At 34.0% G+C, this 23,460-nt stretch overlaps 2 protein-coding genes across 3 annotated transcripts; both read right to left on the reverse strand.

Annotated features, from left to right (window-relative positions):
* Window positions 1–1,353: 1,353 nt before the first annotated feature.
* On the reverse strand, window positions 1,354–3,581 carry LOC120089257 (ABSCISIC ACID-INSENSITIVE 5-like protein 1). Of its 2 annotated transcripts, XM_039046679.1 has the most exons (6): window positions 3,356–3,581; window positions 3,165–3,244; window positions 2,086–3,031; window positions 1,850–1,921; window positions 1,737–1,766; window positions 1,354–1,635 (listed from the first exon to the last, which is right to left on the reverse strand). In XM_039046679.1, the coding sequence occupies exons 3-6, from the start codon at window positions 2,932–2,934 to the stop codon at window positions 1,549–1,551; spliced, it is 1,038 nt and encodes a 345-aa protein (XP_038902607.1). In that variant the 5' UTR covers window positions 2,935–3,031; window positions 3,165–3,244; window positions 3,356–3,581; the 3' UTR covers window positions 1,354–1,548. The 2 variants fall into 2 exon arrangements, with proteins under 2 accessions (XP_038902607.1, XP_038902608.1); XM_039046680.1 differs by lacking the exon at window positions 3,165–3,244 and having other exon boundaries at window positions 3,297–3,581.
* A 16,654-nt stretch (window positions 3,582–20,235) lies between these two features.
* On the reverse strand, window positions 20,236–22,240 carry LOC120088442. Its single transcript, XM_039045746.1, has 4 exons — window positions 21,633–22,240; window positions 21,317–21,528; window positions 20,948–21,209; window positions 20,236–20,854 (listed from the first exon to the last, which is right to left on the reverse strand). Exons 1-4 carry the CDS (start codon window positions 21,891–21,893, stop codon window positions 20,510–20,512), a joined length of 1,080 nt encoding a protein of 359 aa, XP_038901674.1. The 5' UTR covers window positions 21,894–22,240; the 3' UTR covers window positions 20,236–20,509.
* Window positions 22,241–23,460: the final 1,220 nt, after the last annotated feature.

The following is a 23,460-nucleotide window of genomic DNA, read 5'->3' on the forward strand; positions in this document are numbered from 1 at the left end:
TGCTTAGATTGACCTTTCAATCTCTGTATTTTCTTCATTTTGTGCTTCTGATGTCAGTTAGGACTTAAAGTGAAAAAGAAAATTATGGGCTTACTCATTTTTTTGGTGATATATTTAAATAGCCTTCTTCCTTTATAATAAAAATTATGGGCTCTCATTTTTTTGGTGATATATTTAAATAGCCTTTTTCCTTGATAATATCTTTATCATAGTTGAAAGAGCCTCATTATCTGTGCTAAGTCCAAGATTCTGGACTAGATTTTCTGAGTCATTAATTTATTAATAGAAAAATTATAAAATTAAAATACTATTTGTCTCCAAAAAAAAAAAAAAAAGAAAGAAAGAAAAAAAAAGAAAAGAAGAAATATTGTTACTCTCATCACTCTTGTTTTGAAAATGTTGAGTCAAACGGGTGTATTACCTTTTTAATAAAAAAAAAAAAAAAAAACTCCAAAATTTAGAGATTTTTTTGGATGAAAAAATATTTATAAATAATAGTAAAATATTTCGATCTATCTATAATTGATCGCAATAGATCATGATAGGTTATTGTGTCTATCATAATTTAGATAAATATAAATAGTTGTGAAATTTTGTTATATTTTTTATTTGATTTACTTTTAATTCTAAAGATGAGAGTGCTATTTTTGACTCAGAATATGAAATTAATAATTATGGAATGAAATTAATAACTATGGAATGGAACCCTAAAATCTTTTAATATTTTTTTATTTGATTTACTTTTACTTCTAAAGATGAGAGTGTTATTTTTGACTCAGAATATGAAATTAATAACTAGGGAATGGAACCCTAAAATCTTTTAATATTTTTTATTTGATTTACTTTTACTTCTATAGATGAGAGTGCTATTTTTGACTCAGAATATGAAATTAATAACTATGGAATGGAACCCTGAAATCTTTTATCTTTGATTTTCTTTTTTTCAAATCACACTTTTAGAAGGTAGGTTTGTTTTACTCATTTTCTAAGAATCTTTCTAACCGAGGGTGTTTAGAATAATTTTTAAGAACTGTTTAGAAGAAAACCCATTCTCTTAATTATAATTGTCCAAATATTAAGAAACAAAGATAAAAACCAAGCTTGTAAGTTTGAAATTCCATCCTGTGATAGGTGATTGTAATACTAAATTTTGAAATCAAAGAACAACCAAGAAAAACGAAAAATAAAATCTAAACATTTAATGCATTTCTACCTTGAACAAAAACAACAATAATAAAAATGAAGGACGAGAATATTACCAACAAATGTCGATTGTTATAATTGATTTGGTAATCAAATGGAATTGACAAATTTCCCAAACCAGAAAGAAGCTTTCAAAATGAATCAGATCCTAAGAGAAAAGAAGCAAAATCCCACACTATAAAGAAAGCTCATTACCATTATACAACTATATGTGACTAAAAAGAAAACATGTGTAATGTAAGAGACTTATAATATATAGTTTTTGATACAACCATTACTTGGTGTAAAACTTTTACATATAAAACTTTCCTCAAAGTGACAACAAAACGCAAACCCTTTTCCCCTCTACCAAGCCATGCTTGCTATCCTCCTCATTGCCCTCAACTTTTCTGTTGGTTTCTGTCTCTTTTCAGGTTGTTTTCTCTGCATAATCTACAATGAAAAATGTAAGACAAACACAATAATCTCATAAAGCATATCCAAACAGACAATCCAACAAGAAAAACCTCAAAAACTCGGCTCGAGGTGCTTACCTCTTGCTTTCTATTCCTTTCAGATTCAGCCTGCACAATTCAAGAAATGAAATTAGTAGAGATGATATAATGAGTATTAGCATATAGAGAGTTGCAATACAGAAAAACTTCACCACTATTTGCTTTAGTTTTATATTCTCTTCTTTAAGCTGATTCAGTTCCACTTCCAACTCCACTGTGTATGCCTGCAATCGAAACCGGTAGCTCGATGATCGAACGACGACAACAACTTGAGTTCATTGTAGTTTACAAATGTGTCAATGCATCAACGATTTAATTCAAATTTACATTAGACAATCATATGAATCATGGTTTAGCTCAAATGAACTTCATATATGCTGTATTAAACCTGTTTTCTAGCCCGAGATCGAGCAGCGGACTCGCGATTCTTGATCATCCTGCGCTGTCTCCGCTGCACTACAACTTCGGCAGGACCATCAATTATCCTTCTCTTGTTACTAGGCTCAACCCAATCAGTCATCAAGCTTTGACATTTCTGAATTGAGCTGTTATCAGATGGCTCCCCAACTGATTGGATGAGCATTTGATAATTTGAAAAGCAATTCCCCGACATATTTCTGATTCTTGCAGCATCACTATTCTGTCGATAAGACAAAGACAGCCCTAATTTTTCCCCAACCCCAAACCCCAAATCCACCATTGATCTGTTATTCGCAGAACATAACTGTTGCTTCATTGAAGCAGAAGAAGATGCTTCTTGAACCACTCCAGCTTTCACCAAGAAATCTTCCAAAGTCATTTCCCCTAAAGCTTGCTGACTTTGGCAAGGATTTTGTTGAACATTAATGAACTTTTGGTGATGTGGGTGTTGTTGATCTTTATGAATCTCAGACCAAATTTCATCCACAGTTTTTCCACAAAGTGGAATTGGGATGGAAAAAGAGCCCTGGCTACAAAGGTTTGGCCTTGAATTATTGGCAACCAAAAAAGAGTGATTTTGAGGTTCATTTTCTTGTGATTGTGAGTGAAATTGGGTTTGAAGATCTTCAACATTCCATATATTAGCAAGAAACTCATCCATACTCATACCCCCAAAATTTTTCCCACTTTTGCACTGGATTTCATCAAGTGTCAGTGATAAAATGGACTCATGTTTGTTTGCTTGTGTTGCTGTTGCTGCTTCTGCCTCTGATGTCATTTGGACAATTGCCATATCTTCCAATTGGGAATTCTCCATTTCTCCAACATTAAGCAGAATGTTGTGTTTTGATTTGAATTGCTTAAAAAATGACCCAGAAAAATTATGCCTAAACAGCTCCAAATTGGCAAATACACTGTAGAAGAACCAGAGACAGAAAAAACAGAGAAACCATAGTTTAGAAAAAATTTGAAAAAAAAAAAACCAAAATCCCAATTGAGATGATGGATTTTCCCACTCAGTCACATCCAATTCAGTGGAAATAATACCCAAAAAATGTCAGTCTCTGTTCAAAAGTTCAATGAAGAGATTCAATTCACAGTGAAAACAGAGACCAAATTCGAAATCCCTGCATGCAAGCAACCGTTTGAAAGAAGTTGAAAGAAAGAAATGAGATTTACCCAAAAACGATGATAGAAAATTGATGGAAAACATAAACCCATTTAGGAAGTGAAGTTACCTGTGAGAAGAGAAACCAAAATCAGAAAAAATGGTGAAACAAAGGAAGAAAAAGAAGAAGAAGAAGAAGAAGAAGAAGAAGAAGAAGATGGAAGCGGAGTAAACAAAGGGAGATGCATGGATGTGAGTTTATATATGTATAGGGGAGAGGAATTTGGTATTTGATTTTAATGGAGGAACAACTTTTTTTCCTTCAAAAAGTAGTTTCGAGGCGAGAAAGAAGGCTCACAGACTTGAAACTAACTGCCATTTTTCTCACTTCATAAGTAATAATAAACCTTTAAATTCAATTATATATTTATATGCTTTGTTTTTTTTTATATAAATTGATTAATGATTTGAATATAGTCGAGGTTTAAGTTCCTATGAAAATTTTAATTTAATTTATACAAGGACTTAGTTTTAGGTTATTATAATTTTGAACTTTTTTTTTTTTTTCATTTAGTTTATTCTAATATTGTTGAGGAATTGAATTTTCTATCATAGGAACATGTCATGTCAATTGCCACTAAATTAAACTTACATAAACCAATGTAATATTTTTATTTCATTTTTTTTGGGTTCAATCCTTTCTTAATCTGGTCCAACTAATACATTTAAACCAAATAAAAAAATTTACAAACCGATGTTGAAAAAAGTGTAAAATGTGATAACAACAGACACAAATGATGAGATTTCATTAAACTATTGAAAAAAATAATTAAAAGTATATAGAAAACAAATCGAAAATAAAATAAATGGTAGAAGCAAAATTGTGATACATAAAATTATAAGAACTTGAATTTGATGGAGTGGTCTATTATAACCCAGTTCCATGTTTATTGAAGTTTCCAATTATTATAACCTACAATATTACTCTTTCAAATATCTCTTTGTTTCTATGTTTACTATCTCGTATACAGATTAAAATAGTTTATATCCAAACACAAGCTATTATAAATCCAACTAAATTAATGAGGATCTTAAACAAAAACTATTATAACCCATAAATTATAATAACCACAAACTACGACTACGTTTGTCATTGCGTCAACGGTGTCAAAAAACCGCTGGAAAAAATCTTACCCATTTTTTATGTTTGTTAAAACATATTTAAATTATATATGTTAAAATCACTTTTAAAAACACGTTAATTTCACGTAGACCTTAAAAACAATATCCTTCTAGCTTTTAGATTCTCCTAAAATCAGGTATAATTTTTAATTAATATTCAATTTTCAATTCCATACTTTAAAAAGAAGATTTATTTTATATATTTATCTATTTCTCACCCAATCAAATCTATTTTCTATTTTTCTACATAATTTTTTTTTAAAAGCATACCATATTCATTTTTTTTAAAATAAAACTATTTTCCTTAATATTTAAAAATTAATCTATAATAAACAAAATTTATCATACTATACATTTATTTAAAATTTAATACAATATTTTTTTAAAAAAATTGATTGTAAGTCTATTTTAGTTATTATATATAAAATAAGATATTTTTGTAATTGTTTATTGAATACCTTAATCTACTTTTTCAATTTTAAACTTAAATTTACCAAACACTATTTTTTTTTTTCACACTTGATTTTTCGAAAAAAACAATTATTAGCAATTATTTTAAAAATTACGATAATTCCAAAAGAAATCTACAATAACAAATTCAACACTCCAAACTTCTCTTAATTATTTAAAAAATATAAAGAAATTTTCTCTCACAGTGAATTAATAAAAAAAGGGATTTTGTTGGACACGTATAATCCATCATGCAACTTTGTCTCATGAGATGATGTAGTGTTTGCGAAATACGAGGAAAAGAAGGACAAAGGCAGTTACCATCCTTCAATTTCAGCCGTTGGATTCGACGCCTATTTATGAACCTCATGCCTTGCACACGCACATGATTGGTAGCCGAGGTACAAGTTCGAATCTGCTGCGACCGAACCCACACGTACCTGATCAATCTGACCAATTACACATTCTTTAACATCAGATAGTTGACTACTCACATGGATTCTTTTGACAACAAATGTAATGTACTTTCAGGTGATTTTTTTTTCTCTCGAGGAATTAAGGAGAAAAGTTTTTACGTTAAAATCACTTTGACATTACATATTCTTTTTACAATACATTTTTTTTAAACATTTCCGGTCCTATGTTTTCAAGGAAGTAATCATTTAGATACTAAATTTTGGTTTGAAACGATTTGATAATTATATATTTAGTTTTGTAATAATTTAGTCTCTAAACTTTAGTATGTAACAACTTAGTCGTCGTACTTTCAAATTTGTGACAATTTAATCCTTAACATTAAAAAATTCATAAAAATTAGATGTCACTTTTTATTATTTTATGATGTAGGCTTTGTATTTTGTAAAAATATTGAATCTCTAATCAATTTATCAGTTCATTTATACAAGAAATCTTACTAAATTTTTGCACTAATTTCTATAATAGGGATAAATTGTTATAAATTGAAAATACATGGCCTAAATCATTACAAATCAAAATTTAGAGATTAAATTGTTACTTTTATGAAAGTTTAGGGATTAAAGGTGATTTTTAACCTAAAAAAATATTTGTCAGTGTTGTCCCTAACTTTTAACTTGATGTCTATTTAATTTATAATACTTTGAAAATGTTCGATAGATCTTTAAATATTTTTTAAAAAATCTAATAAGGTTCTAAATGTGTAAATTTGTATTCAATAAACCCATAGATTTTATAATTTTGTGTCTAATAAGTAACTTATCTATCAAATATCTTAAAAAATTCACGGACTAGCTAAACATGAAATTGCAAGGTTAAGGTCCATAAAACTCAGTTCTACACTTTATATCTCATTTAATTTTTACAAATCTCTAATGTCATAGATCAAGTAGAAGAAATAAAAAAATTTATGGACCGATTAAACAATGTTTGTTAAATAAGAAATTTTGGACCAATCACAATTTTTCATGTTATTTATCAAATTAATGGCGAAATTACCAAATCATCAAATTTGGATCTGATTAAAGGTTGACATGTGTCCCAAATTGAAGTTGAAGACATAAATTGGCAAATCCTGATAATGTCACGTGTTTTCATCATGACCATTGAATTGAATAAAATAATTTGGTCCAATTTGATATTATTGTTTGGGTTAAAAATCCAATTGAGCAAAAAATTAGGCTTAATTTAACCCAAATGTCAAATAAAGCCCAATTCAATTAGTTGGGCCCAAGGACTAGGTACACGAACCAACTAAGTTCAAGCCCACAAAGCCCACCAGAGAACTCTATAAATAGAGGAGTTCTCTTCATTTGAATGGACAAAAATTTTAGACTCCAGAGAGCCTAGAGAGAAATCTCTACAATCAGAAGACTCCCTAACTCTTGAAGACTGAACCACTCTTTGAACCTCAAGTTCTGAAGATACAAATACTCATCCATGACTTTAATTTCCATGTGCTCCGCTTCTTCAAATCAAGTGTACGCATTCAACTGAGGAAAAATCAAAGGATCAAATTCTAGAGTTCGAATCGCATCAAATTTACATCAACACAAGTTCAACTCCATGAAACATGTTTCTCCAGAAAACTCGTGCGACCAAATTGGCATGCCTAGTGGGACATTTCTACCTTTCATCTCTCTTTCAACATTCAAATCAATCAATGGCGCCAAAGAAAACTACATCCAAAGTAACTACTGTAAGTGACGCCTACATAGGACCTACCACCCGCAGTCGTTCAAAGGAGAGATTGCAGGAACAAGAACAAGGTACTGTCATTGCGAGGAAAGTCTTAGAACAATCGATGGAATCTCCTAAAGGCAAATCTGTCATCAAAGAAAATATCTTATTTGATAAGTCTGCTTCTAATCGATCAAGGAAAGAAGGAAAGAATCACACCTTTAGGTGATGTTTGTCATGATGGTTGATGTAATAGCTGAAGTGACCATGGAAAAGGTGAAAAGAAAAATAGATCTCCTAATGAAAGCTGTTAAGGAATGAGATCATGAAATCATTGTCTTAAGAGATCAAATGCAGGCTCAAGAAACTGCTGAGACAGTAAAGCTACAGCCGCCAAAGCCAATGACAAAGGAAAAACCGTCTTGTAGGAAAACCAACTGCAACAATCCACCTCTGTTGCCTCTTTGTCAGTTCAACAGCTGCAAGATATGATCATGAACTCCATAAAGGATCAGTATGGAGAACCGTAACAAACTTCTTTTATGTACTCCAAGCTGTACACCAAGAGAATCGACAACATGAGAATGCCAACTGGGTACCAACCTCCAAAGTTCTAGCAGTTCGATGGAAAGGGCAATAAAATAACAACATATTGCTCACTTTATTGAAACTTGCGAAAATGCAAGGACTAGAGGATACATGATAGTCAAACAGTTTGTTCGACCATTTAAAGGAATGCTTTCGATTGGTATACTAATCTAGAGTCAGACGTGATTGACAACTGGGAGCAGCTAGAAAGTAAGTTCCTGAACTACTTTTACAGCACAAAGCACACCAATAGTGTAATGGAGCTGACAAATGCCAAGCAGTGGAAAGGAGATCCAATCATGGACTACATCAATTGATGGAGGGCTCTCAGTCTTGACTCCAAAGACCGACTCATTGAACTATCTGCAGTGGAGATGTACACCTAATACATGACCTGGGAATTTCTCTACATCTTGTAGGGAATAAAGCCTCGTACATTTCGAAGAGTTGGCGAATCGCGCCCATGACATGGAGCTGAACATCACCAATAGAGAAACTAAGGACTTCTTGGTTACTGAGGTGAGGAGAGACAAGAATGAAACCAATGGCACTGAAAAGATCATGAATAGTGCGACAAAAGAATTTATGGTCGTTCATGTGACCGCACTAAAATTTTTCTCCAAAGAAAAAGAAACAAAATTTGAAAGAAAGCACGATGAAGGCGAGAAGCGTCACCCAACTTTAAAAGAAAGATAGGAAAAAGTTTATCAATTTCCTGACTCCATTGTCAGAGCAATTGCTAGAAAAGCAACTTATTCAGCTACCTGAATGCAAATGATCGAAACAAGTAGAAAAATTTGATGATCCTAACTACTACAAGTATCACTGGGTCGTCCGCCACTCAGTGGAAAAGTGTTTCGTGTTGAAGGAACTTATTTTAAAGTTGGCTCATGAAAGGAAGATTGAACTGGATCTTACTGAAGTAGCTCATTCAAATCATGTCGAAGTGGCAGTGACTTCAAATATTTCACCATCAATATTATTTTAAGATCAAAGGAAAAGCTTGATCCAATTTGGGACCTTCGAGCCCATAGTTGTTTGGTTCCAGCAAAGGATTGTGATGAAAGACCCCCCAAGAGAAGGAAGAACTGGATAGTGGAAAAGGATGAAGGATGGATAGTTGTAACTCATCGAAAAAGAAGAGAGTCAAGTTCAACCAAAAAAGAGTTGCGCTTCCATCAAAATTATAGAAGAGGGATCAAAACTGAGAGAAAGAAAGGAAAAAAAAAAAGGTCTGGAAGCCCAAGCTCGTGCAGGAGAAAGATGAGATGTTCTTCGACCTCCACATCCAATAACTTTGGTAGAATTCCTCTTAGGAAACTTCTGCGATGATTGTTCAAATGAAAAATGAGAAGTTGTTGCATGTCATGCCATCAGTGCAAAAGAGGATGAAGACGCTCCTTCAAGTTCATTAGAGAATGAGGTACAATCAAAAGGCTTATCGTTATTTGATATAAATGACTTGTTCTCCCTCTCTTAAGCAACCAAGAATGCCCTTATTGACGCGTTGTAATATTCAGGAGCAACAAGTTCAAATGCCCTAACCCTGCAGCGCGCACATGCACTTCTTGCTACACGACCATAGGCTTTTCAGATGAAGATTTATTGTTGGGGGCAAATGTTCATAATAGACCTTTATTCGTCTCCGGATACGTTCGAGAATAGAGGGTTGGTCAAATTCTCATTGATAATGGATCAACTATCGATATAATGCTCAAGTCAACAATGAATCATTAGGTATCTTGATGGAAGAATTATCAAATAGCAAACTAGTAATTCAAGACTTCAACCAAGGCAGCCAACGAGCAATCGACATGATACGCTTAGAACTTATTGTCGGTGACCTGAATACCATCGTATTATTCCATGTCATAGACTCGAGGACTACTTACAAGTTATTACTAGGTCGTCCTTGAATTCACAGAAATTGAGTGGTAACTTCAACACTGTATCAATACTTCAAGTTTTATCAAGATGACATTAAGAAGGTTGAAGCAGACTCTAACCCATTCTCAAGAGATGAGTCTCACTTTTCAAATGCTAAGTTTTACTTGAAGAGTGATAATGTCGGAGAAGCTATGCCTGCAGAAATCCCTTTGATAAAAAGTGAGGATAATCCAAAGCTAAAGTCACAAAAAAGAGAGTCATTTGAAGAGGCAAGTGCTTCTAACTCTCAAAAGAGTAAGGCACCCATTAGCATTACAAAGACTAAAGTTTTAAAAGATGAGAAAGCTCCAAGTCCTACAATCTTGCGTTATGTTCCTTTGTCAAGATGTAATCAGGGTGAGTCACCATTTACAGAATGCTTAAAAGTTTCCAACAACAATCACATAACCTCTGAAGAATCAAAAGAAGTTGAGCAAAAAAAACTCCTATCTTCGATCATATAAAATTTCAATGACTCGATCTTCAATCTTCCAAAGATTGGGTATGACTAAGAAAAAAGAAGAAGATTAATGTTTAGAATCTACCTCCACCTTCAGCCTTCAAAAGGCTAAAGAGCCATGGGGAGGTCTTTATATAGAGGACCAAGGATCTTTCCCAATATATTTTTCTTTTCTATAATTAATTAAATAACATTTATTTAATTAATTAACCCATTTAGTTAAATAGCATTTATTCAATTAATTAGCCCAATTAAATAACACTTATTTAGTTTTCACAATTAAATAACATTTATTTAATTAATTAACCCATTTAGTTAAATAGCATTTATTCAATTAATTAGCCCAATTAAATAACACTTATTTAGTTTTCACAATTAAATAACATTTATTTAATTTTAATTTACACAATAATTAAATAACTACTTATACATTAAACCCAATTTAATGTATACATTTATCATATACATCCCATGTATATGTGCAAAACCTCTCTATTAATTAATTCTTTGTGAACTAATTCACTTGAATTAATTATTGAATCGTATTCAAATATTACTTTCCAATTTGATTATAGATCATATTCTTAATTAATTATATATTAATCACATTAATATATATTTTTCTCAAATTAATTTTTACAAATCAAATTATCCCTCTTAAGTATTCTCTAGTGAGCTAACGAGGGGACCTAGTGGACCTGTAGATCAGAAGCTCCAACGATATGAGATTAATTGGCTAAACTCATTAACCAAATTAATAAATATTCGTTAACTATGGGACCCACAACTACACTATTCTCACTACAGATATATTTCTGTGTCCATGGATATAGACTAATACCAGCAAATTAGTCATTCACGAGTGTTCGTAATACCAATTGGGTCAAATTACCATTTTACCTTTGGGTTCTCAGCCTTTAAGTACCAGTGCTCCTCTAATAAACAACCTGTTTATGGTCCAACCAATAAACAGAAACCCCTATCAGACCAATGAGAGGGTAAGGCCTTTTGTTCAAGTCTCGGAGACACGACATAAGGGAACACTCATCTAATTACCCTTAAGGCGGGAAAGAGTGAATTTCATCTTGTATCATTATGTTCCCAGCTCCCCACTCGGTTTTGTTCCCAAGATGGTAGGCATATTGGGTCGACGATCTGGCCACCCCCATCCATACAAGTCAAAGGACAATCCCTCGTAAATAAAGTTCATAATATACTCAGGATTAAGATTAAGTTGCCTATGTCATCCAATTGAAATAGGAATCTAATTAGTTAACGGTGTTACATCTAGTGGTCACTATTTCGCGGTTCAGTCTTATGAAAACTCATTGCATAGGATACTTCCATTCACGTATCACCTACACAAACGCGTTGAATCATTACATTTATATCAAATACAAAGTGGGTCGTATTCATAATATTACAGGATAAGGTACCCAGCCTTATCTCTATGCTATAGACCCTTTAGGCTATATCTTGAACATTGATCCTTGTATATTTCCACATACAGTTCAAGACATATAAGATAGGCTTGGATGTTAGTTTATTGGATTTAAGGTTATTAAGACAAAATAAACAATAATACAAACAATAATATTTATTGATTTAACATATGTAACTCTTTATTGATGACAGTCAATAAATAACATTTACAATTTACGAGTCTTAGGGTATAAAACCCAACAATTGGATATAGCCAATCAACAGTAAGTTAACCCTTCACAAATTGCTCATAACTATAGCTGGGTCAAAATTACCATTTTACCCCTGTAGTTACATCTAATTTTTTAATTACCACTTATCCTTATAATGAACGATTAGTCATAGTCGAACTATAACTAGAATTCTCTCTGGCTAGTAAGTCAGTGAGGTGTCTCATTGTTCAAGACTTGGAATCAGTCCTTAAGGGAGTAGTTCATCTATTTACCCAAATAACGGGAAAACGTGAATTTCATCTTGTGTAGCTATGTTCCCAACTCTCCACTTAGATGAATCCTCAAAATGGTAGACATATATTGAGTTGGTGAATCTGGTCACTAGCACTCATACAGATCAAAGGACTGCTCTCATAGGTAGGAGTTCACAACTTCTTCAGGATTAAAGTCAAGTCACCTATGGTCATCCTAGTGAAATGTAACTTGTAAGTCTCTTCTAGTAACGATATTATAAAGAGAGACTAATCATTTTATGGTCTAGTCTTATAAAAACTCTTTGTATAGGATACCTCCACTCACACGTCTCCACATGAATGATTAGGGTAAGATCATTTGTAATACTTTATAACAATAGTAACAATTACAAAGTGGGTCGTATCTCTAGTGTCACCAGGATAAGGTACCCAACCTTATCCATCTACTACAGACCATTCAGGTTATTACTTAAACATGATCCACTTGTATGCCACCACATGCATGTTTAAGCTACATTAAATAACCTTGGATCTTAGTTTATTAGTTTTAGGTTAATGTAGACTAAATGTCAAATAAAATAACACTTTATTTAATTAAATAAATAATTCATTGTACAAATAATTTACAAACTACGAAACCACAAGTTTTAGGATATCAACCCCAATACACTTAGCTCGAAGCTGACTGGATGCTCAAGTTAAGAACTGAGACCAAATCCAACAAAATTCTCAAGTCGTGGATTAATATCAAGCTAATAGAACACCAAGCTTGAGTCGAAAAAATGCTCAAGTCAAAACTGACGCAATCCTCAGGTCGCAAACTGAGTCGAAACCAACAGAACACTGAGATCAAAGCCGGTAAAACACCGAGCTTGAAGCCGACGGAACACCTAAGTAAAAAACTTAAGCCTTAACCGATGGAATCCTCAGGTCGCAGACTAAGACCAAGCCAATAAAACACCAAAATCAAAGTTAACAGAACATTAAGATCAAAGCCGGTAACACTGAGCTCGTATCTGATAGAATGCTCAAGTCAAGGACTGAGGCCAAAGCCAATGGAATCATCAGGTCAGGAATTAAGATCGAAACTAACGAAACACTGAGACCAAAGCTGGTAGAGCACTAAGATCGAATCTGATGGAATGCTCAGGTCAAGGATTCAGACCAAAATCGACGAAATCCTCAGATCGTGCACTAAGATCATGTTGTGGTTGATGCCCTAAAATCTCATTGGATCCTGTAATTTGTAAACACAGTATTAAACAAACGCTTGTGATGTAATAATATATGATATTTTCTTCACTGTTGTCTATGAAACATGAGATGTTTTATTTGCTTTACCACAAACCAATAAACTAAGATCCCTGGTTGTCATTATAACTTAAGCATGTATGTGGAGACATACAGGTGGATCATGTCTTAAGTGATAACCAAAATGTTCTATAGTATATGGATATAGGAGGGAAACCTTATCCTGGTAAGGCTACGGATGCGGCCCCTTTATAGAATAGTTACAAGTGTTGTGACTTGCTACAGATGGTTTGATCCTGATCATTCATGTGGAGACATGCGAGTGGGGGCGTCCTATACAAAGGAGTTTGTATAAGATCGGACCACGAAGTGTTATAGTGTCGTTATATAATGTCGTTCATGATAGAGACTTCACTTCACTAGGATGACCATAAGTAACATGACCTCAATCCTGAGTGAGTTGAGAATTCCTGCCTTTGAGGACGGTTCTTTGATTTGCATGAGTTCGAGTGGCCAGATTGCCGACTCAAACCTACCACTTTGAGGATTCGTCTGATTTGGGAGCTAAGAACTCAGCTACACAAGATGGAATTCACTTATTCTCCGAAGTAAGGGTAAGTAGATAGATTGCTCCCTTAAGGACTGATTCTGAGGCTTGAATGATGTGGCGCCACACACCTTCTCATGGCTCGAGAGGTGTCCACACATAGTAGGACTATGTTATATTGTTCATTAGAGGGATCAGTGGTACTTAAGAAGTTAGATGTAACTACAGAGGCAAAATGATAATTTGGCCTAGCTGTAATTAGGAGCATTTGTGAAGGGTTATCGTATTGTTGATTGGTTATATCCGATGAACACAAAAATATATCTGTGGTGAGAAGAGTGCAACTATCGGTCTTTAGTGGAATGTCTGACAGTTAATGGATGGTGGATCTCGTGGCTAAAGAGTTTAGTCAACTATTCACGTACTGTTGAAGCTTTAAGCCACAGGTCCATAAGGTCCCCTTAGTAGTTCAATGGATTCAAGTTGAGAATCAGTTTGAAGTGTTCAAATTGACAAGAAAAAGTTTGATTATATATGATATGATTAAACTGGTCAATTATATATGATATAGTTGACATGTTATATGAGTTACATTAATCGGAGGAAAAGAATATAAATATGATTTATATCTAGTGGAGGAGAAAAAGACTATGGTTTATATGTTGCATATGATGTGATATTAAACTATAGATTATAAATATAATATGATTATATTTATTTTTAATTAAACAATTATGAGATAATTGTTGTTGGTTTTTCTTCATAATCGTACGAGATAGTGGGAGATTGCATTCAGTTTTCGTAACTGAAGGATAGTTTTCATTTTGCAAAGAGATCGGATGCTTCATGATTAGTACACTGCCCATCGTCTAGCTAATGAAAGCATACATGATAGCTCAAGTTTTCCTAAACGATCGTATAGCCTTTTTCTAAATGATCGCGCACGCGAGCGATTTATCTAAACGATCAACCCCAATTTACTAAACGATCATACACCCTTTGCTAAATGATCAAGCACCCGTCTATACGATAAATACAAAATCTCTCTCACTTGCTTGGTCGTTGTAAACGATCGTAGTTTCCTCCTCACCTTTACCAAATCCAACAGAGCCCATATCTCCTGGATTCTCACTCTGTGAGAATACCGAGGTTACTGAGTGGTAATGTCCTCCTTGCTGTCTATTCGTGTAGAAGACCATTAGGTGAGTGACAGCGAGATTTGGTGGACGATAGACTTGGCGATCATAGCGACAGCGAGAGTTACCGTTCCTTGACGAGAGCGAGATTTAAAGAGAAGAAGAGTTCTTCAAAAGGTATGTCTCTCGTTCTTTTGTTGTTTAAGTTTGAAAAGCATGCTATAAATTGTGAGTAGAAGCATAACCTGTATGTTTGTTTGTGAATGCGATATTTCTGTCACAATGAATTTGGAATGATCTTGCTTCCGCTCATAGGTCCTCTTTGATAAGAGTTCATTCAGATCAAACCAATGGAACCCTAAGATCAAAGCCGATAGAGCATTGAGATCGAATTCGTCGAAACAATTAAGCTAAGAACTTAAGCCAAAACCGATGGAATCCTCAGGTTGCAGACTAAAATCAAGCCAACAGAACACCAAGATTGAAGTGGACGGAACAGTAAGATCAAAGCTGATAGAACACTGAGCTCGAATTCAATGGAATGCTCAAGTCAAGGACTGAGGCCAAAGCCAACGGAATCATTGGGTTGCCACTAAGATTGAAGCCAACGAAACACTGAGAACAAAGTCAGTAGAGCACTGAGATCAAATCCAATGGAATGCTTAAGTCAAGAAGTGGGACCAAAACCAACGAAATCCTCAAGTCGCACACTAAGATCAAACCAACGGAACCCTAAAATCAAAGTTGGTAGAACACTGAGATTGAAGCTAACAGAACGCTCAAATCAAGAACTGAGGGCGAAGTCGATGAAACCCTTAGATCGTGGACCAATATCAAACCAACAGAATGCTAAGATTGAAGCGGACGATTCACTAAGATCAAAACTAGTAGAACATTGAGATCGAAGTCAGCTTGAAGTCGACAGAATGCTCAAATCAAGGACTTAAGCCAAAACCGACAGAATCCTTAAGTCACAAACTGAGATCAAGCCAATAGGATATTGGGATTAAAGTCGAGGGAACACTCAAGTCAAGGACTGAGCATGAAGCAAACAAAGTACCCAAGTTGAGAACAAAGATCGAGCCAATAGAATATTGAGATCAAAGCCAGTAGAATACTGAGATCGAAACCAACGAAGTATTGCTGAACATTGAAGTCGAAGCCTATAGAGCACAAAGATCGAGACTAATGGAACACTAAGATCAAGCCTGCAGAATACTAAGATCAAAGCAAATAGATCAAAACTGATAGAGCACTAAGATCAAGCTGGCAGAATTCTAAGGTTGGTGCCGAAGGGATGCTAAAGTCGAACCTGAACCACGTCCCATTTCATTTATACCTGCAAAAGCAATAAAATAAATGGGCCCACCCTTTTGTAAAATATGCAAAAACTGACAAGATAAAAAAAATTACTCCCTCGAAGTACTCCTGTAAAAAAGAAAAATAGTTGGGGTAAGTTAGTAAAAAAATAAAATTTCAAATGACAAAAAAGAGGGAATTAAAAAAAGGAAAAAAAGAAGAAAATAAATAGAGAAAAAAAAAAAAGAATGGAGATTAAAAAATTAGATTGAAAAAGGGAAAGAAAAAGAGTCGTTTTTAAATATAGAAAAATGAATCAAAATATTTACAAAATATACCAAATTTTAGAATTATTAATGATAGATATTGATAAATAATGATAGAAGTCTATTCGTGTCCATCAACGTTTATTATTGATAGTTTTAAAATTTTACTGTATTTTATAAAAAGTTTTACCATTTGAAATAATTTTCCAAAGAAAAAAAAGAAGAAAAGGAAGAAAAAGAAAAGGAAAAAAACGTGAGAAAAGGAAAAGGAAAAGAAAAGAAATGTTAGAGAAAAGGGGAAGAAATCATGAAAGAAAGAAAAGGAAGAAAAAAATAAGTTAAAAGAATACATGAAAGTGTAAGTCTTTTCTTTTTCTTTACACATAGCCGCCACCCACCCATCATCTCTCCATTCTTTTCCTTCTCAAACCCCTCTGTGCATCGCTCCTCAAAGCACCGTCCAAGCACCCATGAACGACTTGAATGGCGGCTTCTTCTCTAGCGACGTTAGCCCTCTCCCCCTACATGGTGTCTTCCCTGATTCTTCGCAGCTTCTTCTCTAGCGACGTCCCCCACGCCACCACGTGTTCTTGTGATCTGTCGACGGGCGCTAGTCTACAAATCGTGCCACCACACGCTATCGCCGTTATCGCCACCGGCAAAGACCCACCTCCGGCGACTTCAGTTGCACGTAGCAACTCCGGTGGGTACCCATCCATCTGCAGTATTAAAGTAAGAAAAGGTGAAGAAAGAGGGGGGAAAAAAAATAGCAGAAAATGGTTACAGCAAAAGGAAGAGAGAAAACAACTGGCCAAAATCGAAGCTGGAGGAGCTATATTTATAGATAGTGAATTCTTTATAAATCCAAATCTTAATTCAAATTCTTAAATTAAAATTTCAAAAGGGAGAAAATCTAATTTAATTTGATCAAATCGTCTTTATCTTCATACAAATTAAATTCAAGTTTGGTATCCAAAATTCAATTAATTCCTGAAATTAAATTGATTTGGACCTCAAATTTGCCAAATAAACAAATAAATTAGATTTGGGTTCCAAATTTAATCCTAAATGAACTGAACATCTAAATTTGTTCCAAATTTTATTCTAAATTCACCAAAAATTTAGTTCCTATCTTTAAATCTAAATTAAATTAGGGATAAGATCTCAAATTTATCTAAAATAGAAACTTGACATATTCCAAATTTTATCCAAAGTTCAAATTATTCGAGCTTAGATTTTATCTAAGTCAAAATACATTGTGATCAAACCTAAAATCTATCTCAAACTAAAAAAATTTAGTCATATCAAATTTTATCCTAAATTCAAGTATCAAAATTGAGGCTTTTATCCTAGAGACAAATTAAATTGTCGTTATGAACTCAAATTTATATCAAATTAAAGTTTGTTTATATTCCAAAAATCTCCCCAAATTTTAGTCAAACTTATGTACCAACTTCATAGTTTGATTAAATTGACACATCAAACAAGATTAAAGTCTAGAGCAAATAACTTGTATTTAGATTCTAACTTTATCTTTTTTGAGATTCACCTACACATACATGTGCATAAATCTCAAAAAGAGGCATTTGTTGAATAAGAATTTTTTGACCAATCACAAATTGTCACACAATTCCTCAAAATAATGGTGAAATTACCAAATCATTAACTTTGGATCCAATTAATAGTTGACATGTCTAATTGAAGTTGAAGACATAAATTGGCAAATTTTTATGACACCACGTGTTTTCATCATGATTCTTGGATTGAATAAAATAATTTGATTTAATTTGATATTTTTATTTAGGTTAAAAGTCCAAATGAACCCAAAATAGGTTTAATTGGACTCAAATGTCAAATAAGGCCCAAATCCAATTAGTTTGGCACAAGAGCCAGGTCGATGGACCAATCAAGCTCAAGCTAGGGTTGGCAATGGGGCCGGGACAGGGCGAGGGGCATCCCCGTCCCCGACCCTGTGGGAGAAATTCTTCCTCATCCCCGCCCCCGTCCCCATCATTTGAAGGCGGGGACAGGGGTAGGGATTCCCCGTCGGGGAAACAGGTCCCCGCGAGGCCCCATTCACCGTTTCCCCGTGGGGATTCCCCTATTAGTTCCCTACGGGGAATCCTCTACTAGTTCCCCACAGGGATTCCTCGTGGGGATTCCTCATTTTTTAAAAAATTAAAATTTGATTTTATTTAAGTTTTTTAAGTTTGGACTTGGTTTCTTGGACTTAGAGTTAGAATTTGGATATTTAATATTGGGCTCCAATCCAACACTATACATTATAAATATATATATAAATAAATTATTTTATATATTATAAATATATATTTATGGAGGTCGGGAATCTGTCTCTTATACACATCTAGATGTGTATAAGAGACAGGGGTCAGGGTTGGGGTCGGGGTCGGAGCAGGGATATTGTCCCCATCCCCGCCCCGTCCCCAGACGGGGCCCCGAAAATTTTTCCCAGACCCCATCCCAGGTTAAACCGGGGATTCCCCGCCTCGATCGGGTGGGTTCCTGCGGGGAATTTTGCCAACCCTGGTCCAAGCTAGAGAATTCTCTACAGAAGACTCCATAACTCCTAAAGATCAAACCATTCCTTGAAACTTAAGTCTTGAAAATACAAATATTCCTCCCAGACTTCAATTTCAAGAACATCACGCGCTCCAGTTTATCAAGCTTACACATTCAACTGAGAGATTAAGTATTAGAGATCGAACCACAAGGACATAAAATCTACATCAAGACAAGTTCAACTCCATAGAACATGTTTCTCTAAAAATCTTGTGCGACTAATGTTAATGTTCAAGAACCAAATAGATAAATTTGGAAGGGACTAACTTATGATTTAACCAAAAAAAAAATGATCGCTATTATTTCGAAGTGCCTATTAATAGTGAATGAATAAATTGGGAGGAGAGGAGAAAGATGACGGAAGAGAGAGAAATGAGAGATAGAAAAACAAAAATAAAGTAAATAAATTAAATAGTGATTAGAAATATTTGAAAAAGTTTAAATACAAACAAATGTAAAACGGTTAAGTTTGAAAACTTATAGACTTAAATGAAACTTAACCCAAACTTTAAAAAACGAGAAGTATAATCTTTCCATAAAAATATTTGAAATATAACAACTACGAATATAAACAATATCAATAATGTTTGATGATTAGGATTAGTTTGGTTATGATAATTACATATATATGTAAATTTGTAAAGGTTAGTCTTTGACCAACCTTTCTAGCCCATCTGTTCTTTACACATACTCTTATTTCTCACTAATCTCTCTATATTGCACAAGCTCTTTTTAAGCTAGTTTCTCTCCATACGAATGTATTATTATTAGGAATGATGAAGAAGGTCAGGATTCAAGTATTCATCAACCACAGATTGGCCAATCAGATGATTTACTGTAGAAGACTAAGTTGAAACAGTTATAGAGTTTGGAATCTCAGTATCAGCCATGATTGAAGATGAATTGGTAAAAACTCTCAGAGAAAAATATCACTCATTTGATATCATATTAACACTAGAGTGAGATTAAATAAAACTTGTGTGTCAATCTTATTGAAAACAAATTATTTAAACAACTCAATAATCATATGGCGGAAAGAACAGAAAATAAACTGACTAACTAGAGTAACTACAATTAACTCTAATAATTTTTTTTCTTACGATAGTTTTTTTTTTATTGTCGACTTCAACATGACTCAATTGATTAAGACACATGCCTTCAACCAGAGGTCAGAAGTTCAAATTTCTCCAACAATTATATTACCTTAATAGATATCACTAGAGAGTAAATTCAACATTATCAATGAGTACAAAACAAGAAAGTTAGTGAAAACAATAGTATTCTTGTATTCACAAAAACAATGTCAAGGCATATTGAAACAAACAATCCTAAGAACAATGATTAGACAAGAAAGTTTTGTTTTCTCCCACAAACTAAAACTCTGCAAACCAAATTCATTTCATTTCAACACCCTTTTTTCCCTTCCTGTGAAAACTAAATTCTAGAAGAATCCTCTGTTTCCTGCAGAATCAAAGATCTTTCATCCATTCAAACTTCACAAATCCAATGTTATAAATTTCTGTCTCTGTCAAAGAATCAGCTAGACACAGATTTTGTTGTAAGAGGTCTTGGTCTATAAGAAACTGCTTCTTCTCCAAGTAAAAGTGCCCTTAAAATGGTGTCAAATAAACCTTTATAATGAATAATCAAATGCCCTCCATCAGTAACTTCATGGTACTCAATCCATGGAAGCTGCCCTGAAACATATCTTTGGAGTTCCACTGGCACAACTTTGTCTTCACAACCTTGCCAAATATGAACCGAACTTTCGTTTCGAGCATATGGGTTACTAAGTTTAAGTGGATCGAATTCCCATTCGCCAAACGCAAGCATGAAATCATTTCGAAGCGTGTTGAAAATGCGTTGCTCCTTTAACATCCTCTGCAAGCAGAAAAATCACAACCCCCTTTTGTTTCAATCAACTCACACACAGACCAATGCGCGCAGCGAATGGAAAAGAGAAAATCTATATACCTTGGATAGCATTGGGAAGCCGGGAATCGCCTTTAAGATGTCGATATCTCGTTCGTTGAAGAATATCGGATTCTTTTCGAGCACAGAAGTTGAAGGAATCCAATTCTGACTCACCCACCAATGTAAAAGCCCAGGGGTATAGGTTGAAAGCCATAATCCTAATTTCAAAAGCTTTCTCCTGTAATCCTCTTTTATGAGGCTAAATGGAAGTGAAGGCCACTGATAATTCACTAAAGGGACTATAAGAGCTGTGCCTGCTAACCTACATTAAGTTATTTTTGGTGAAATAAAGCAATAAATAACAAAAGCAAATAAATCAAAGAAAGGAAAAACAGCTCAAAGACATAAAATGTGGATAAAAAATCTTGCCTTTCTGGTATGTATTTGAGGCAACTCCAAGCCGAATACGATCCCATCGAGACACCGATAAGATAAAACTTAGATCCAATTTGCAATTGATCAGCCAATTCTTGAATGTCATATGCTTCATTCTCAACTGAGCTATTGGGATTTGGATCACTTTCACCATATCCAGGGCGATCGTAGAGTAAAAAGTAAATCCCCAACTCAAAAATCGCCTCCTAAAATCATTAAAACTTCATCAAATACTAATTTTAAAGCAGACCCAGTTAAGAAAACATCAAGAACTTGAGATTCAAAACTATGGAAGAGGTAAAAAGTGTACTTGAGAAGCTAAAATAGTCATGTCTTTGGAGCTTCCAAAGCCATGGGAGACAATGATTTTGAAGTTAGCTTTGTCTTTAGAAACACCCTTCTCTATATAAGCAAGATATCTTCCATCACTGAGTTTGATTCTCTGAGAAGAAACAGGAAGATTCTGAGAAGATGAAGAAGATCCATCAATTTGTGAAGGAGGAAGTTGTTTGGTCTGATAAAACATCCCCAAAAAACCAATCAGCAACACAACAGCAATTCTTGAAACCATCCCTGGGACAAAGCAAGCAAACAAAAAAACATGGAAAAACCAGAGATCTGACCAATAAAAACCCCACAATCCGAAAACCCCACTTCAGAAATTAAAGAAAAATGGAAGATTTGGAATCAACTGATTGAAAAAATGAAGCTAAGATCGATAAAATGGCAAGAAAGATTGAAGGCGATGTTAAGATTTTTGAGGGTTTTACTTGGCTTTGACCACAGAGGGCAAGCTGGGCAGAGACAGCTCGGATTTTGGCTCTTTTTAAAAAAAAAAATTTTCCTATTTAAATATGGTAGAGATGTGTTGGTAAAGGTTAATGGGCCATTATTTGGAATTCATAAGGGGTTTGTATAAGAAACCCATTTTTGGATTGTTCTTTGAAATGCTGAAAAGGGACAATCAAGCAATCAATTATTCAATCTAAAGCTTTATGGTCGTGGATGATTGTTGAAGAAGATGTAATTTAGGAAGTTTTGTTGGAGTCTTGTAGGTTATTTGTTGCCGTAAAAGCTTCGAATCCAAGCTAAAAAAATGGTGTTTTTTCTTTTATTTTTTCTCCTTTCAATCTTTTTGATTGTTCTTCAAATTAGATGACGTTGGAAGAAGACAGAGGATGATGCCATTTCAATGAAATTATAATCAAAACGTAAGGTAAGATATCTAACTAGAAAAGAGTGACGTAAATAATTCAAAATTTTCTTTCAAGTCCTAAAATTTTGGAGTAAACACCCATGTGAGAAAATAAAATATATAAACAAGTAAAATAAAATAACTAAATTTTAGAATAAATAAATAAAATAAAATAAATTATAGAAAATAGAAAAATTATGGAATTTATGGAAATCTAAAATTCTCATTCCCCAATCCTTTCTTTACTTTTCTCACCAATGTGTGTTTCCACAACATACGACAAATGTCACTATTTGTAGGTAAATTGGCAACTAGGAGGTGTCAATATTTGGACACTATGGATGCTTTAACATTGGACACATGGAGCAGGGGGATAAGAAACCTCTTTTTAGTACACTAAGCATTGGACATTTATACTCTCCCTTAGATGACCATTATATACCAAGTATATCTCGTTAAAACCTTATTAGGAAAAAATTCCTAGTGAAGGAAAAAAAGTACATATTTCATATAATTTATACTCCTAAAAGAATACGATATATTTGTTCTCCCTCATGAAAACATCACTTAAGATCTATGAGTTGTCGCATTCTAATGTTGTGCACCAATTTTTCAAAGATTGGGATAGATAATGATTTTGTAAATAAGTCTGCTAAATTATCATTTGAACAAATTTGTTGTACAATGATGTCGACATTTTCTTCAAGATTATGAGTAGGGTTGGCAAAATTTCCCGTAGGTACCCGCCCTGATCCTTGGTTTGACTGGGGATGGGGTCAAATCGAAAAAAAATTTCGAGGCCCCATCCGAGGACGGGCGGCGAGAAGGGGACGATATCACCGCCTCAACCCTGACCCTGATCCCGACCCCGATTAATCCCCAACCCTCGATTTGATATATTTATATTTTATAAATATATATTTATAATATATAAAATAATTTA

Source organism: Benincasa hispida, chromosome 10, assembly GCF_009727055.1.
Source record: "Benincasa hispida cultivar B227 chromosome 10, ASM972705v1, whole genome shotgun sequence".
Classification (NCBI taxonomy): Eukaryota; Viridiplantae; Streptophyta; class Magnoliopsida; order Cucurbitales; family Cucurbitaceae; genus Benincasa; species Benincasa hispida.

Bases quoted from the DNA above. Each gene is read 5' to 3' on its own strand.
- LOC120089257 (XM_039046679.1), bottom strand. From the start codon at position 2,934: ATGGAGAATTCCCAATTGGAAGATATGGCAATTGTCCAAATGACATCA. The intron at 1,767-1,849 runs GTGAAGTTTTTC...TGAATTGTGCAG, and splicing joins TAAAACTAAAGCAAATAGTG to GCTGAATCTGAAAGGAATAG. The intron at 1,636-1,736 runs GTAAGCACCTCG...TTTTCATTGTAG, and splicing joins AAAGGAATAGAAAGCAAGAG to ATTATGCAGAGAAAACAACC.
- LOC120088442 (XM_039045746.1), bottom strand. From the start codon at position 21,893: ATGGTTTCAAGAATTGCTGTTGTGTTGCTGATTGGTTTTTTGGGGATG. The intron at 21,529-21,632 runs GTACACTTTTTA...TAATGATTTTAG, and splicing joins TGACTATTTTAGCTTCTCAA to GAGGCGATTTTTGAGTTGGG. The intron at 21,210-21,316 runs GCAAGATTTTTT...AACTTAATGTAG, and splicing joins CTCAAATACATACCAGAAAG to GTTAGCAGGCACAGCTCTTA.